This window comes from Hemicordylus capensis, chromosome 4, assembly GCF_027244095.1.
Source record: "Hemicordylus capensis ecotype Gifberg chromosome 4, rHemCap1.1.pri, whole genome shotgun sequence".
Taxonomy (NCBI): Eukaryota; Metazoa; Chordata; class Lepidosauria; order Squamata; family Cordylidae; genus Hemicordylus; species Hemicordylus capensis.
Window position 1 is genome coordinate 209,104,150 of NC_069660.1, and position 18,131 is coordinate 209,122,280.

The 18,131-nt window shown below is 43.9% G+C and overlaps 1 protein-coding gene across 6 annotated transcripts in view; it reads left to right on the forward strand.

The window, feature by feature from the left end:
* Positions 1 to 13,375, forward strand: part of LY86 (lymphocyte antigen 86) — a 37,385-nt gene extending 24,010 nt beyond the window's left edge. Inside the window, exons 4-6 of one of the 6 annotated variants that reach the window (XR_008306239.1) lie at positions 888 to 940; positions 3,427 to 3,689; positions 5,314 to 6,174. Coding sequence is in view for 5 of the 6 variants with exons in the window: in XM_053246388.1 (XP_053102363.1) it covers positions 888 to 940; positions 3,427 to 3,510 (137 nt within the window). In the remaining variant the exon portion in view is untranslated. Of the gene's footprint in view, positions 1 to 887; positions 941 to 3,426; positions 6,175 to 11,181 lie in introns of those variants that run through there. The other 5 variants (XM_053246388.1, XM_053246387.1, XM_053246389.1 and 2 more) reach the window with 5 other exon arrangements.
* Positions 13,376 to 18,131: the final 4,756 nt, after the last annotated feature.

The window sequence follows — 18,131 nt, forward strand, 5'->3', positions numbered from 1 at the left end:
GCTGTCTTACTGAACCTCTTTTGTGTCTTCAGGAGCTTCCAAATAGTACAATCCTTTGTAGGTTTACTCCATAAATATATAAATGGGGGAGGGGTAGTGGAAAACATTTGAATGTGTGTGGTGGTGGTGGTGGTGGTGGGTGGTGGTGGTGGTGGTGGTGGTAACGGCTGCTCCAGCCACAGCAACTCACTCTTCCCAGCACCACATTTCTATGGCTTCATTTCCTCCATTCAAGTATCCCACCATCTTTTCTTCTGTTTAATGCTGGAATGGAAGAAATGAAACACTCTGCATGTGATGCTGGGGAGAGCAACAGAGGGACAGGAGAGCATGTCACTGTTGCTGCAGGCCAGTGGCAAGTGATGACACAGAGCCCAAGCGGATGAAACAGCCACATGCACACGGCCACAGCCAGAGCAGCAGTAGTGGCTACAGGAAGGAGTATGGCAAGAGGGAAGAGGGCAGTGTCAGTGACCTCTGACCCAGAGGTCAAAGCCAGCAAGGCAGAGGGTGGGTCGAGCTTGATGGGGGGATATATTTGAATTATATATAAATGTTAGGGGACCTTGCACACTGTGATTTGCCCTGGGTCCTGCACCCTGCCCGCCTCCCAGGACAGTGCTGACTCTGTGTATGCTCAGAGGAATGCACATACTTCTAGCAGCTCTTTCATGGGATGCTGTGGACAATGTCACAACACATCAGCAGTGCATATTATAGACAAGCACACACACAATTAGAAATCTGAGCTCTGCTTTTCCATCCAACACTGTATAGCAAGATGTCCATTATAACCATAGACTTTTGTGTGGGGTGCATTAACTAAATCTAAAATAGCTTCTGTCCCACCTGGTTTCCTCACTCACAATTGATCTTTTTCTTTGCAGAATACTTCTACTATGAAGGGCCTGTCTCTCTGGGAGACCATGACATCCCCCAGGTATGTTCTAGGAAATATCCCTGTTTGCTTTAGGAAATCCAGCAGCAGCAGGGTGGCCAATATAAGTGACAACTGGGCCTGCAGTAACCTCCCTCTAGTATATGTACTGCATTAGTAATACTTGGTGCTTCTAAATAAGACACAAGTCACACGTGCATGTTCACTGCTTGATCGCTAACCAGCACCTAAAGGTGTGAGCTGACTGAAAAGTGTTGTGTTTCAAGTGAGATGAAAATTCCATCTGTGATATTTGGTTTGTGATGGCTTAATCACACTATGAAGGTCATCAAGTGATGAGCACGTGTGTGTGAAATAGCCTTAAAAAGCCTTTCTTAGGAAGGAGTAATTTAGGAATCCATGGTTTCTTTATTTTATCGGTTCCACTGGAAATAACAGTTGATGCGCCTTTGTATTAGAAGTTGAGTGACATTATTTTCTTAATATTATTAGAAATAAGTGTTGATGAGGGATGGCAGATGTTTTAGCTTAGCCAGACTTTCAAGCTGCAGAGAATATAGTCAGAGAATAATTCTTTCCTCTTGCAGAATAATTCTGCAGAGAATAATTCTTTCCTCTTGCCCTCTTCCTGTCAATGTTGCTGACAGGCATTTCCTAGCTCGTAGCCTGATTCCCCTTTACAAGTATTACCCCCACAAGCCAGCCAACAAGCCAGTTCTTGGAACCAGGGGCGATCTGGTTCTAATTCGGATGGGCCCGCTCAATGCAAGCCAACTCATACATCTCTAGTACACTGGGCAGGACCAGAGGCTTCATGGGATTCGGGTCTCCGTCGGAATCCTGCACCCTCATGAGTTAGGCCATACAACTGTCTGTTTAAAAACAGAATTAATATTCCTCACCTTCCCCTGTACACTCAACCCCTACAGACTCCCAAGGAGTCCGGGCCACACCATGTGTCCAGCCACTTCCCTTTGGGCTCAGTCTGGCAAGATCGGTGATGGCTCCTAATACACATTCAAAATTTCCGGGCTGGGGCTGGCATTGTGGTGTATGAAGATCAACCACTGTGGGGAATCAACCACTGTGAGGAGAGCCCCTATTTTCAGCGATCCCTGGGTGGGTGTAATGGGCAAAAAAGTAAACATGCATATGGTCCAAGAGGCAACCAGACTGCCAGAGTGAGCACTTTCACTCCTGCTGTTCACCAGTTGCTGTGACCGGGAAAGGTGTGGGCATGTATCCTTCCCTGGGGCTTGCATGGCTCTAGCAATGGGGCTGGGTAGCAACAGCCCTCTGGCCCATCTACGTGTTTCTATGGCCTGCCACTCACATGAGAGAGTGGTCCTTGGGAGGAAGGACATCATGACAATTATTAGCAATTCAGCCCTTGAAAGACCATCCTGGTATAGCCCAAGACAGTTCTTCTCATGAATAATGCCACAGAGTACTTTCTGGCCCCCACTTCCCCTACTAATTTGTACAAAACAATAGAGCAGAGCCACTCAAGAATTCCAGGGGCTGCCTAACCCAGAGCCCAAGAATCACAGCCCAACCAAGAAACAAACAAGTTGCCTGGTTCATGGTGCCAGCGGGACTCCATGTGCCTGTGCAAATACTTCTTCATCATTTGATTTGTGGAGACCTCTCCACAAAGTGCCCGTCGTCCATCCCATTTTTCTGCAGATTGCCACATGGGACACAGTAGAAAGCGGGCATCCCACAGTGCAGCTTTTTCCTTTTACATGCTTTGAAGCTCGGGGCATGGCAATATGGCATCCCTCTGTGCTGGGCAATAGCTGGAGGAGTGTTGAGAGTGGGGTGGGGAGAATGCTCGGAGAGACAGCCAGCAAGAAGTACAGCAGGCACAGGGGTGGCATGTTTCCAGAATGGTCTGAGCCGGCCTCTCTATGGCAGCCACAGCACAAAACCCAGGTTATGGCGGTGGCAGAATTTGGATGGCACAATGCTGCCTTCAAACCTGAGGTTGGAGTAGCAAAACTCACTACAAACCAAAGGTTCAGATTACATTTTGGCTCGAAAACCTGGGGTCACTTTTGTGACATAACCGCAGTTTCATGCATTTGGATAACCATGAAATGGAAGCTCTGGCTCATTCACCTCTGGTTTGGTGTTATGTGCAAAGGCAGCCTCAGAATAAGCCCGTGGGGCCCTGGGCAAAGTCAGCTGTTTTTATAGTGGTCTCTAAGATGCCATCTTGGGGTTATGCAGATGCTCCCCAAAGGTAGTGATGCTACCCAACTAGCTCCACTCTCTGAATGTTCTCAGTGTTAGACCATTGCTGTTCATTTGGCAACCCTTCCTGCCTATTTCACAGCTAGATTTCATCACAGAATATATATATTTTATTATTATTTAATTGCCATATATTTGGATTATCTGCAGGGGGGGGTGGGGAATCACAGAATAAGGATAACATTCAAAAGTGATTCATGAAAGGAGAGAAATATAGTGACACAACAGCCATACTATTTCCAGTCTGATACCTTGCCCTTGTTTTCTTTCAGGGAGACTTTAATGTAACAGTGGAGTTCTTCAATGAAGACCGTCGCACTATTATTTGTGCTAATTTTATCATTAAGAGTCACTGAGAGGTGGTTGCTTTTTTCCAACACTGTTATTCAGAGATGTGACTAAAAGCTACAGGAGTTGGAAAGGCTGAAGAAAGCCCATTCCCCTGCAGCAGTTTAGTGAAAAATGGAACACAGAGGTCTTGGTGCAATCCCTGCTTGCATTCTGTTGCTTTTAAGCAAGTTGCAAACTCTCACGTGTCAGTGTATTCCACTGCAGCATACTGTATTTACCTTTACTTCCATAATGCTCTCTTTCTTTTTATTAGACAATTTGCTTAATCTCAAAGAGAGGACAGGTCCTTTAAAAGCCTCCCCCCACCCAGTAAGAAGTATCCCTTTCTGCACGTAGGTACCAGATAGGATTGACAGCTGTGAAGTCTGGAGATCCTACCTGTCCTTTTTACAGCTCCATTCCTCCTCTGGTCCTATTATCCATACTGTTCCCTAGGGGAAGCTGGTGCCTCCTGTAAGTATGGCCTAAAAGTCCCACCCACTCTACCTAGCCATTCCCACCACACCTCCTCTTGTCCCCACCCACCCAAGGCACACCCCAGGTCCGCCCATGGAAGCCCTTCCTATCAACCACGACAGGAGGCAGTAAACTCTCTATACCCAATGTGAACAACAAGACAACACAGTTTGCCTTCATGACCTCGTTAACTTTCCAGATGCATTTGGCTGACTTCTGCCAGAGCAGAATGCTGTCCTAGATGAAGACTTTGCCCAAGGCCATAAATGAAGTCCAAAGCAGAAGTGAGATCTGAACCCCAAACACCAGACTAAACTTCCTCTTCCAAATATCACCAGGCCTTTGACCCAAAATTTGCTGCAATACCACAGTATGCCATTTCTCCTCCCATCACCACAATTTGCCATGTTTACAGAGCAAGAGGTAGAACAAATGCAGGCAGCCCCATAAAGCAATAGTCCAAACAGTTATTCTGCACACCATGCATAATTAACTTATTATGGAATTCACTGCCTCAAAGTATGGTGACATCCACTAGCTTAGGTAGCCTTTTCTTTTTGTTAAGGATAAGACAGATTCATGAAGGAGAGGTCTACCAAGATCTATTAGCCGTGGTGACTAAATGAAGCCTCCATGCTCAGATATAACTCAGATATAGTATATCTTCAAATATCAAATGCTGGGAAAATGGAACACTGGGTACCCAACATATTAGGCTGAGCTTGTGAACTACAGACACATCTGGCTGGCTGCTACCAAAAACAGACCTTTGTCTGGTCCAGTGGGGCACTTCTTCTGTTCTAATGCAACAACCAACGCCCGAATTACAGTTCCTAAGCCCTACAAATGGAAAGGCTGGGTTCAGACATCATGTGAAACGACGGTTTGTTTTATTAAACTAAAGATTTGTTTAAGTGTCTGAACCTGAGCCTGCCCATAGAATGCAATTTGTTTGGGGCTGACAAACCAGGATCTGAAACCAGGATGTGAAGCTGGTTTGCAAACCACAGTTAAGCTCATTGCTCCCTACACCTCAAGAGACCGCTGCACCATGGGAACAAAAATTGCTCAACCAAAAAAGGCTGTTGCAGAAGTCACCTTATGTCCAGAACAGATGGAAAACAAAATCAGACAAGCAGCTTTAAGCCATGGTTTGTTTGTTGTACATCCGGAAGCTCAAATCATGGTTTCTGACCTATGGTTAACATAAAACATTATTTTTTGTTGTTTTGGCTGGGTCCTGACATATTTTTTCTTCTCTTTACAAATTCATTTCCCACACAGATCTCCCCCAATCCATTTCCCCTTCAAATGAAAATCAATAGTTCCCTAAATATCCATTTCCTTTACAGATTCCTCCCTAAAGAAAGACATGCTACTTAGATATGCCAGCTTCCATGGGGCTGCAAATGAGTTTTAAGGAAGATGGATCCACAGCCCCCAGACACTGCTACAGATGCTGGGCAATACACAGATCTACATCTGCACCAAAACTACCCCACCTTTTCACCAAAAAGTCAAAACTTAGACACAGATGTCTGCAACTTAAAATAAATGTTGTGGCTCAGTGCACTGAAGAATGTCCTCTGCTCCTTCCCCTCACTTACTGAGAGGCAAAACAAAAGCACGGCTACCTATACCAGGTAGAGAAGGGCAGGCAGAGGGAACAGTACCCCAGCTGCATCCTCTCCTGTTTTGGAGACTTATTTAGAGTGATGGGGATGATTCTCCTGACTTTTCTCAATGTGAGTTTCAACTGGGCTAGAAGACAACATGCCACTCCAACCCTTTCACAGTCAATGAAACAGGAGGAAGGTTTGTGTTAAGGAGAAGTGTGAGCTCTTCTAGGCAAGCTGTCCATCTTGGAGTGGTACTCCTTGCATAGTGTCCACTTCCTCCTGGCCAATGCACCATTGCTTCACCTTTCTTGGAGGTGGGATGGGGGTTCTTTACTGAACTGTAAGCACACCTCTCTTTCTGGAAATTATCACCTTCTCCGCACAACCTTGCAAATCATTAACCTTTTCTTGCTGTCCTGCAACTTGCAAATCCTGCTTTTCCACATGAATATTAAAGAATTAAATATTAGAGCCTTCTATTACATTGCTATTATAATTCCCATTTATAAGAAGGGACTTTTTTGTATGGGGTAGTATATAAATGTACTAAATAAATATAAATAAATAAATAAATAGGGACACACCTGGCAATTACCACCCCATTTGTCTTTTAAGTGTTATCAGTAAGCTGTACGCAAAACACATGAATGAAAAACTAATGGATTGGTTTGAGACAGAAAATATTTTGGCAGAAGAACAAGCTGGTTTTCGAGCAGGTTGCTTTCCCTTAGATCAAGCACATATCTTGCAGCATGCATCTGCTAGAAAAATATACTCTTAAATCTAGTAGGGATGTGCAAAAAATTTCGGGCACAGAACGATCTGTGCCCGAAACGAACAATTTCGGGTGATTCGGGGCCGAACAGAATCACCCCCGATGCCCCCCGAATTTTTTCGGGCACGAGCCGAATCACCTGAATTTCGGGCACAAAAAATTCGGGTGATTCGGTTCATGGTTGATTTTTGGTGATTTTTTAAAGTTTTAGTGACTTTGGGGCAGTTCGGGGGCATAGCATGGGATTTGGGCAAAAGGAGTGGGGTGGGGTGGTAGTGGCTAATGGGTGCAGGCTACCACCCCAATTTCAGGGGGATTGGGCAAAGGGCTGATTTTTGGTAAATTTCTGAAAATTTCATGTCTTTGGGGCAGATTGGGGCATATTGGGGCAGAAAGTGGGGGCTGAGGCAGAATAGTGGGGTGGGGTGGTAGTGCCTCATGGGTGCAGGCTACCACCCCAATTTCAGGGGGGTTGGACAAAGGGGTGATTTTTTGAGAATTTTTGAAGTTTTGGTGACTTTGGGGCAGTTTGGGGGCAGAAAGTGGATCTGCCCCAAAATAGTGGGGTGGGGTGGTAGTGCCTAATGGGTGGAGGCTACCACACCAATTTCAGGGGGATTGGGCAGAGGGCTGATTTTTTGAGAATTTTTGAAGTTTGGGTGTCTTTGGGGCAGATTGGGGGCAGAAAGTGGATCTGCCCCAAAGGAGTGGGGTGGGCTGGTAGATAGTGCCTGATGGCTGGAGGCTACCACCCATCCCCAATTTAAGAGTGATTGGGCAGAGGGGTGAATTATGGTGAATTTATTTGTATGAGGTTTGTCTTCATAAGGTGAAGTGTGCTAAATTGATTACTTCCTCATATTATTCATAGTAAAGGAAAGTGTGAAAAAGTGAAAGTGGGGTCATGAGAGTTGTTTAATTGAAAAAAATCTCATTTGCTATGATAGAATGAGAATTCACACCTCAGAAAAAACTTCTGAGGTGTGAATTCTCATTCTATCATAGCAAATGAGATTTTTTTCAATTAAACAACTCTCATGACCCCACTTCCACTTTTTCACACTTTCCTTTACTATGAATAATATGAGGAAGTAATCAATTTAGCACACTTCACCTTATGAAGACAAACCTCATACAAATAAATTCACCATAATTCACCCCTCTGCCCAATCACTCTTAAATTGGGGATGGGTGGTAGCCTCCAGCCATCAGGCACTATCTACCAGCCCACCCCACTCCTTTGGGGCAGATCCACTTTCTGCCCCCAATCTGCCCCAAAGACACCCAAACTTCAAAAATTCTCAAAAAATCAGCCCTCTGCCCAATCCCCCTGAAATTGGGGTGGTAGCCTCCACCCATTAGGCACTACCACCCCACCTCACTATTTTGGGGCAGATCCACTTTCTGCCCCCAAACTGCCCCAAAGTCACCAAAACTTCAAAAATTCTCAAAAAATCACCCCTTTGTCCAAACCCCCTGAAATTGGGGTGGTAGCCTGCACCCATTAGGTACTACCACCCCACCCCACTATTCTGCCCCAGCCCCCACTTTCTGCCCCAATATGCCCCAATCTGCCCCAAAGACATGAAATTTTCAGAAATTTACCAAAAATCAGCCCTTTGCCCAATCCCCCTGAAATTGGGGTGGTAGCCTGCACCCATTAGGCACTACCACCCCACCCCACTCCTTTTGCCCAAATCCCATGCTATGCCCCCGAACTGCCCCAAAGTCACTAAAACTTTAAAAATTCACAAAAAATCAGGACTTTGCCCAATCCCCCTGAAATTGGGGTGGTAGACTCTACCCATTGGGCACTACCACCCCACCCCAAAATTTTGCCCCTGGGCCCCTTTTTACCCCCCCGAATCGATTCGGATTCAGATTCGGATTAAATCCGAATCCGAACCGAATCAAGGGTGATTCGGGTGACCCAGATTCGGGCACAAAACAGAACGGGGGTGATTCGGCTCGGGTCCGAGCCGAATCACCCAAAAATCCGAATTGCACACCCCTAAAATCTAGTACTATAAACTGCCTTCATTGATTTCAGATTCACATTTGATATCCACAGAAACACTATGATCCAAATTCAAGAGCTCCTCCATAAACGGTTATTATTCCTGATGTATAAACCTTACGGAAATTCTTCTTTGAAAGTACGCTGTAGAAAGTACGCTGTAGCTCAGAGTCATCTCACTAAAGAAATTCCAACCCAAGGTGGAAATTCCAAGCTGTCAGACAAGGGTGAATATTCACCTTTTACATTAACTCCATGGCTTCTCATTTAAATAATCTGGCTTATCATCCACCAAAGTTAGCAAACAAACATTTAGCAATTTTGCTTTATGCAGATGACACAGTTCTGCTCTCTCAGATTGGGCTAAAACGTGCTCTTACTTCTCTTGCTCTGTATTGGAAGGAGGAAGCCTTGGAGATTAATTACTCCAAGACAAAAATCCTCATATTTGCCAAATGTCCTAAAATTTGTTCATGGCATTTAAATGGCTACAAAATTGAGCAAGTCAAAAATCCTCAAATATCTGGGAGTAGTCTTTCAATCTTTCAGTAGCCGGAATGCCCATTTGGACTATGTATCTCAAAATGCCCAGAAATCAGCATCTGCCATAATATCTTTTCATTATTCCAAAGTTACTTTATTTACTCCAGTTGCAGTAAAACTATTTCTGGCAAAATCTCAGGCACAACTCCTGTATGGAGCTCAACTTGGCCCTTGTAACAACTGCACCCTACTGGAATTGGTTCAGTATAAATTCCTAAGATTCATATTTCAGATTCCATGTTGTGTCCCCAATGTGGTCCTCCGTCAAGACGATGCGGTAATTAGAGAAGAGACAGAGCTTTGGCTGTGGGTCTGCATACTGGCTATTATTCTGCCCAGTAGGGTTAGTTTCAGTGACCTAACTTAATAACTTTGATTCAGAGTGGAAAAGGTCTTTAGAGCAGAAATTATACTCTTATGGTTTTTCACATGAAGAACTTATTAAGATGGGCCCTGATTAGGCCAAAAGAACACTTAACCAGAGAGTACTGGAAGTTGACAGGCAATTAGATCTAGCCAGTCTTCCAAAAGGCGTATTTCTGCCAAATCAGTTCGTCCCCCTGAGACCTGCAAACTATTTAAAACATTTAACATCGAAATTCAGGAGAGCAATGACCCTTGCTCACTTTAACACACTCTCTACCTGATGGGAAATTTAAGAAAATACCTTATACCACTCGGCTATGCACTTGTGGCACAGGTGCCATTGAAACAACTGCTCATGTTTTGCTCTATTACTAATTTTTATAAGGATATCTGTAATAATTTTATCTCACATTTTAGTAAATTATCCCAGCCATACTAAGTTTTATCTGCAGCACCTTTTGTCTGATTATGATGGTTTTATTTCTCTAAATGCGGCTAAATTTTGCTTTATAGCTTGCAAAATACACACATAGAAATGCTTACTTTGATGTAGGCTCTTATAGTCTGCCTCAAACTGTATGATGATTGTTTATCTGGTCAATGACCGTAATAAAGGATCGATTGATCTAGAACCTTCTGTTGTGACATCCCCCATCCCACCCATACATGCTGCATGGTTCAGCAAACTAAAGGTGAATACTGGTGACAATTTATCAAGTGGTAGCTTTGCATGAACTGTGTGGACTTGGTAAATCAGTAATCTGAACCCATATATCCAACAATTCCATCACACATTTTGCTACACATATGCATGTGATGTGTGGCAAAATCTACCTTACCACTCGCAGAACGATACAAACAACCATCTACCATGAGTGAGAGGACACTTTGAGATAGCTTGGTGATCTGCATGGGCATTCTCTATCACATGGGATATTTCCAGACAGAGGAAAAACCCGATTTGAAAACAGAAGTTCTTTTCACTTATGTACCAAAGACAACCACAGGGCTCTGTGGTCTCCAGGAGTCAACACCGACTCAACGGCACACTTTACTTTACTTACACCGAGTCCAGATGACATTTTTCCCCATCAGGCCATTTGCTGTCAATCCATAATGAGAACTGACTCTTTTCAGACTTCCTTAAAAGTACCTTTGAGGTAGTCTGAAAAAAGTCTGTCCTCATCACAGATTGGCAACAAATGGCCAGTAGATGGTGCTGTGAAATTGCATGGCAGGGAAATGTGTCATCTGGACTTCATGTACACAAGTTAAAAGAAATTACAATTTCAAATGAAGTTTTTCTCCATCTGAAAGCACCCCTGGTGAGGAGATGTTTGCCACTCTGCTTTAACAAATTTCTAATTAAGTGCAGATGTGTAGTAAAATGTGTGATAATACCTTAAGGGTTTGGGCCCTGTATACCTGAAGGACTGCCTGCTCCCATGGGTTTCTGCCCACGTGAGGGAGGCTCGGCTGTCATGCATATGGGAGAGGGCCTTCTCAGGTATTGCCCCCGGACTTTGAAATCTTTGAAATGCCCAACCCAGACTCTACAGGTGGGCATCCGCTCCTCAGTCTCCATCACAGTTTTTAGAAAGCAAGCTAAATCTTTGCTTTTTACCCAGGCTTTTATACAAGTGTTATTTTTGTTGCTACTGCTCTGTATCTTATGGTCCTATGGTGTATGTTTTGTAAACTTTTAATTAGATTTATATTTTTATATTCCAATTCCATATTTTATACCTGTTTTATAGTCATAGGTTATTTTAAATATTTTGTAAACTGCCTTGAGATTGTTTTAATGAAAGGCAGCATAAAAATAGATAGATAGATAGATTGATTGATTGATTGATTGATTGATTGATTAATAAATAAAAGTATCCCCCTTGCTTGGCAGGTGGCTGGCTTACCATATGGTTACCTGCACACCATGGAAACATAGCACAGTAGACGGTCACCTTGATTCTCCCTCTGCGAATATGGATTCATGTAACTGTGAATGGTTGACATTCTCTAGCAAGGAAATACTTTCCACCCACAGAAAACCTTGAACAGCCCACATATTGCAAGAGGAAGAGGAACAGCTAAGAGCAGAACAGTATCTTATGAGGAAAATACAGGGTTCCCAACTTCACCAGGCACGGGGAGGGGGGGCTTACAGAGGGAGCAGGGTGCCTAACTCTTCCCTTGACTGCTGATTCTTCCCATAAAATCAATCAATCTCTCTCTCTCTCACACACACTCACCCCTTGGGACTATTGTCTGCAACCTTGCTAAAGCTGCATAGCTGAGGTCAGTGCCTGGACAGAAGACAATTTGGGGCCCCAGGTATGCTCCCTTTGTCTTCCACAGAATAAATGAATAGAAATAAATATTTAAAAATAAAAACTGGAAGCAAACTCAGGTGAGGGGGAAATGAGAACTGGGGGGACATTGACAAGAGAGAGGTGTATTAGCAGGCACTGGAGGAATTAGGTACCCTCTCCCCCCCTGCATTAGCATTACCTTGGCAAATGTGGGCGTGTGAACACATGCTTGCCAAGGTAACACGTAGTTCCATCCTAATTTAGAACTCACTTAACAATTACAGCATCTGTCTACCTAAAATAGCCTTAAAATGCCAGATACAGCTACGCCTAGCAACCTAACAGATCCTGATTATAACCTAAGTGAAAGAACACCCTACAGTAACATACAGGTCCAGAGAGAGGGTGCTTTTACAGAAACAAGGACCTGTGAACTTCCCAGTCAGGCCTTCCTGAAAGCAAGAGTTGGAGGCGGAGGTGTTACTGATGGCTCCGGTGCTTTGCTCAAAAGCTTCCTTGGAGTATCTGTGTGGGATGGAAATAACTTTGAGGTTCTTTTCAAAGAGGAACTTTGGCTTCTTTCAAAAAGGCACCTTTGCAAAGGGAGTGTTTTTATTTTTAACACCCTTGCTACAGGAGCCATCTTTGGTTTTGAAGTTGCTTCTGACCCAAAAAGTGGATTTTTTTTTACCCTAGATATAAATTGGGCTGCACTCCAACATGCAATGAAAAACTCAAATTGTGTATGAAGTGCTTCCCGATAGCTCGCAGGAACTTCGAGGCAAATCTGGCTGATATATGAACACACACCCTCCATTCCGGAAGAGATGCAAGCTAAAAGCCCTGTGTTGAAAATGCCAGGATGAAGTCATTGTGAATGCTCTAATCACTGCAGCCACGAATACAGCCTCCATGTCGAGCAACTCGTTCACTCAAACCAGGGTTGCACAACTTTGGCCCTCCTGCATAGCGGAGTGGTTAGAGTGCTGGACTAGGACCGGGAAGACCTGAGTTTGAATCCCCATTCAACCATGAAAACTCACTGGGTGACTCTGGGCAGTCACATATCTCTCAGCCTAACCTACTTCCCAGGGTTGTTGTGAGGATAAAAATAAGCATGTACACCACTCTGAGCTCCTTGCAATAAGAGCAGGATATAAATGTAATAAATAAATTAATATGATAGACTACAACTCCCATCATCCCTGACTATTGGCCACTGTAGCTGGGAATGATGGGAGTTGTAGTTGTAGGACCAAAGTGGTGCAGCCCTGATTTAAACAGATCTCAGTGGACCCCAAGATTTCTGAACCACTTGCTGGCTGGCAGCAAACATGAACCAGCCCTAGATAAAAAAATTTTCAAACTACCCAGATGCAGCTTTTGAACAGAGATTTGTTCAGCTGTAACGTCAAACCATGGTTGTACACCACATAATTTAGCCCTGCCTTCTGCTCTCTCCCTCCACGTGCTCCAGTTTCCTCCCTGGGCTCCAATTTAGTGGTAAACCTTTGTTTACCATTACATCCAAACCAGGCAGATCATACATATCATTCCAACAAAACACATGTTAACGTAGGCATTGCTCACCCTGGGTTTTAAATTAGTATAAGATTGTTGTTTTATCCAGTTTCAATGGGTCTTTTGCTGCTGCGTTGTTGTTTTTTTGGTTTTTTTGTTTTAATGTAATATTTCACTATGTATTGTTCGAAACCTTTGGAAGCTGCCGTTTTCTACCCCACATGAGGTAGGGTAGACATTGGTAAAATAAAATAAAAATAAAACTACAAATAGTTTGTGCAAATGGTAGTTTGCTTGTAAATGAGATTTTTAAGCCGCAGTTCAAACTCATGTGTAATCTTGGTTTGTGAACAAACTATGGTTTGAGTCCAGTTCAGATGTAATGAAAACTCAGAAGAGAGAAAGGAAATCTCAATGTATGAGGGAAGAAGGAAGGAACACATGGCTCATTCATGTAGTACCAAATCATGGTTTGATGTTGCTTGAAATATAACAACACAAGGCTTCCATTGGCTTACCAGTTAGTTTATAGCCAGGTTAAGAGGACTAGGTGATACACGAATGAATGTGTAGTTCAGAAGATGCCCACATTCAGTATTTTCAAATAGTTTCTCCATGTAAAGGTATTGCCTCCCTTCCTTCATGCTCTGCTGCATTCCTTTGTTTTTTTTTTCTTTAAAACCACCCCATAAGTGGCAGTGCTGTACTGCTAAAAGACACGTGGCTTTGTGGCAACCATAATCTTTTGGTGTGAAGCCAAGCTATCTGAGTACTAGACTGAAAATCTGTTGAAGGGTAGACTTCGAGTTTTCTTTCTTTTTAATGAAAGGAATTGGAATTTTGTAAACACACATTATGACCTTATAATGATCTGTCTTCCCCCCACAACACACACACACACACACTTTCTAGAAAACATGAACATTTGCTAATGAAGTATGCCAAAGCAGCAATCCTGAGCACTGTTAAGCTATTTAAATGCTTTTTACTGGGCAGCAAGAGAGCTTCTGTCGGCATCCTCCTATCGTGCACCTCAGCTGCTAATCCCCATAACAAAGGAGGTGAGTGAGTAAGTGTCATGCCTGATGGGGAAACTGCCCAAGCCTCTGTTACTATTCACACTGGAGAGCAAAGGGTTAAAGGGCCCTTCACTTGCATCTTGGCACATGAGAAAAATGGTCAAGGGGTGCAATGAGGTGATGTCTTGGATGGGTGAGGCTGTGCTGAAAACCTCATGGGAAGTCCCAGAGGGCTGAATGAGCCCCCAGGTCACCAGTGGCCTATTCTTAGATTATTCACATGACCATCAAGCATTTGCAGAAATGTTTACCCACATCTGCCTCCACACGGAAGATTTCGCTTTAGGCATACCACCGCTAATGTTAGAGACAGATGGGTTATCTGAAAATGGTGCTACAGAAGCATCATTGCCTCTACTTCCTCATCCTCAAAACCTATAAGGATTTTGTTTTGTGAAGTGCTTCAAAAACCTGCAGAACCTATTTGACCAGAGACAAAAGAAATGGATGCATACATTGTGGCAGATTATGCTTATATCATACTGCTGCTGCTGCTACAAATATTTATATATCACTTTCCAGCAGAAGCTCTCAAGGAGGTTTGCAGAGAAAAACAAACAATACATAAATAAGATGGCTCCCTGTCCCAAAAGACTGCATAATCTTAAAAACAAAAGCATAAGGTAGACACCAACAGCCATTGAAAGGATGACAGGCTAGGATTGACTACAAGGTGCCAGTTTGCAGGGGACTTCGTTCCAGTGTTGTTGTTGTTTTTAATGACTGTCTCTTTCCCTTCAGTCCAAATGTTTGTGATGGCATGCACAAAGCTGACTCCTAAGCCAGGCCGTGGATATACACACAACGACACTTGGGAAAGGCTCCTCCCACCCCAACCGTGTGTGTGTTCATAATATGGTTGCGGAAGCAACCCCTATACCTCTTTGATCATGCATTACGTTTTGCATGAGAAAAGCCTAGAAGCCAACATTATCAGGACTTGGGCATCTGTGTACCTGAAGAGAAAATCTTGTTAAATCGTGTTGAAATTGCAATCATTTATAAACCTGGAGAACTGGAGAAAACCCCTTAAAGCTTAAAGTCCTTCCATACCACCTAAGGGTAGTTGGGAAAACTACCGTAAAAAACATTTCTTCCACACAAGCAGCAAAAGAGCGACGTGGGATCTAAGCTGGAACAATCATATTCTAATCACATCTGCACATCTTGGCCCAACATGCCAAAAACAGCCATTGAGCTTAGTCCAAGCCATTCCCTCTCAGAAAGAACTGCCAAGTGGTTTGCTACTTCAGCCCATCTGAATGGCTGGTGGGGATCTGAATGCAAAACAAGCACTTTCCTCCCCTAATTATAGTCTTTACCTTACACAATGTAGACTGCTCTCACCCTTTTGTTTGCAGTGCAGGCTGGGCTTGCATAATAGAATGTAACACAATATGGCTACAGGAGGGGAAGGAAGAGCCGAGGAGAGGCTGCCTAAGCATGCACAAGAGCTAGTCAAAAGCAGCAACTCTGGAAATTAGAAGCACACAGCAGCAAAGGAGCATGACTCATCATCTCCCCTTTCCATGCATGCAAGGCTGCACAGGACAAACAGCAGGAAGCCACTGGGCTAACCCGAACGCAATGTTTGCATACAGCTAATTACTGCCACCAGCCTCCTTGGCACGAGGATGGGATTCCTTCTGGGTGCCTTGAGAAAGCCAAGCCAATTATGTCCTGCGAACCAACTGTCCCTGACTGCATAGAGAAAAGGAATAAAAATCCTTCGTCTGTCAGCAATTTGGGGTATTTTTATTCATCAAGTGCCAAATCTTGTTAGACCACCCCCACCACTCCTGCTGATCGTTCTGAAATGAGAGATTCACTCCATAAAAAGCAACATGGGATTAAGCTCAGAGACTCCCAAGTAGAATAGCCCTGTTCAGACCAGGGCTTATTTTTAGGACATTAAGTAAATAGGTTATTACAAAAAAAGTACAAATAAAGAACACATTACTTATTTTAAAGGAAGGAAGGAAGGAATAATTTTTCAAGTGGACACCTGAACGCTTTTTTAAAATAAACAATGCAGAATAAGCAAATAAATATAATTAACTTTTTGTATTATACTTGGAATAGCAGAGGGCTAGGTAAAGAATGCACTTAGGAGAAACCGTCCTAGGTTGAAACAAAATAGGAAAGTATTTTTATCTCTTCAGGAAAACTTAAGGTACCTCACTCCAGGGGCGGAGCCACCATTGGGCCAACGGGTTCAAAGAACCTGGGCCGCTGACCAATCAGGGGCCGCAAGCCCCCGTGTCTGACGTCAGATGCGGGGAGGCTAGTTTACTCCCAAGCAGGGGCCACGTGGCCCCCTCGGCAGCTAAACAAAGGGTGGTGCTGTGTTCGCAGCGCCAGCCAGGAGCGGCTCTTCCCCGCAAAGGCAGGGAAGAGCCACTCCTGGTAGTGCACTGCAAACACAGCGCCAGCCTAAGTAGCTCCTGAAGGGGCCGCGCGGCGCAGCCCAGGAGTAGCTCTTCCTTGCAGGAAGTCGTTTAACGACTTCGTTTAACTGCCGAAGGGGGCTCGCGGCCCTTTCGGCAGTTAAAGGGCAACTGATTGAGTCTGGGGCCGAATGGAGCCTCAAGGCTCTGTTCAGCCAGACCACGCCCCCGCATCTGATGTCAGACACAGGGGCAGGGTCAGCGGGGCCACAGCAGCAGCTGCACACAGGCCGCCGGCAGTCCCGCTCCGCCAGTGCCTCACTCAATGAAACAAAATTAGTATTATGTCACGAGAGTGGATTCACTTTACTGATGGCAGAATGAACTGGATAGCTCTTCATGCCCAGAAAAATGCAACATCCAAGTAACTCATAAACAAACATTGTTCTGCTTTTATACAATGAAAATTGAGACGTTAATAAATTAGCATAGGGCATAGGGTGACATACGTGGGTAGGCTGAGATAAAGGAATCAGACCAAGGCCACCTACTATGATTCACGACTGAACACAGATGTGAATCCAGATCTTTCTGTTCCAAGTCCAGTGCTCTCTTCACTACACCACACAAGATATCTAATCATGCCCTCCATTCCTTTCATCATAATCTTTTCTCTTGCACTGAACTTTTGGGAGTGTATTGGGTTTCTGTTTTATAGCTGCTTCCCTCATAAACACAAAGTAATCTTATGTAGATTTAACTAAGTTAAATCAGAAACATCTCCATTTTCTCCTTCTCCTTTCTCTCCCTTTTGCTTTCTGACTCCACTCCCCCTTCCCCCACTCTCTAGAGGATCCCCACTGGGACAAACTTCTCAACAACAAAACGTAAAAGATTACTCGATAGAATTCAGCACATGCACATCCCTCCCCTTTATAACCACCAGAAGTGAATTAATTTAAAATTGAGTGACAAAGTATTGAAATCTTTTAGGTGGTCTCCTGGCATGCACACTTCTGATTTTTGGTTCTCTGGCACAAGAACTGTTAGTGATAGGGTTTTTTTTTCCCATGGTAAAGAGGATCCATCACTTTCATCAGTATTCTCTACGAGGTCAAAACTGGAGGGAAGATCAAAGTCCTCTCCAGTTCCTCTCTCGAGACCAGACTCCCTTCCCTCTTTTCTCATAGTAATGATGCTGGAAAGTCTCATACTATTCAATTTCTTTCCATCATACAATATAACAGAATCTCCCCAGCTTTCGAGTATTTGTTTTGGTCCAGAATATCCCTTTCTCAGTTTATAAGGCAGCCATACTCGAACAAAGTTCCCCACCTGAAATTTTTGCTGTTTCACACCCCGTTTCTGATCCACATACAATTCGTTGGGGTTTTTTTTGTTTCTCCCTTCCCCGATCACAAATCTCTGCATCTTCAGAGTGAGATGGCATAGAATGCCCTATCAGTTATTGCCGTTGTGTAAGTCTGGTGGTAGCTTTGTGTCCTCTCAGTAGTTCAAGAGGTGATTTTCCTGTAGCAGAACCTAGAACACAGG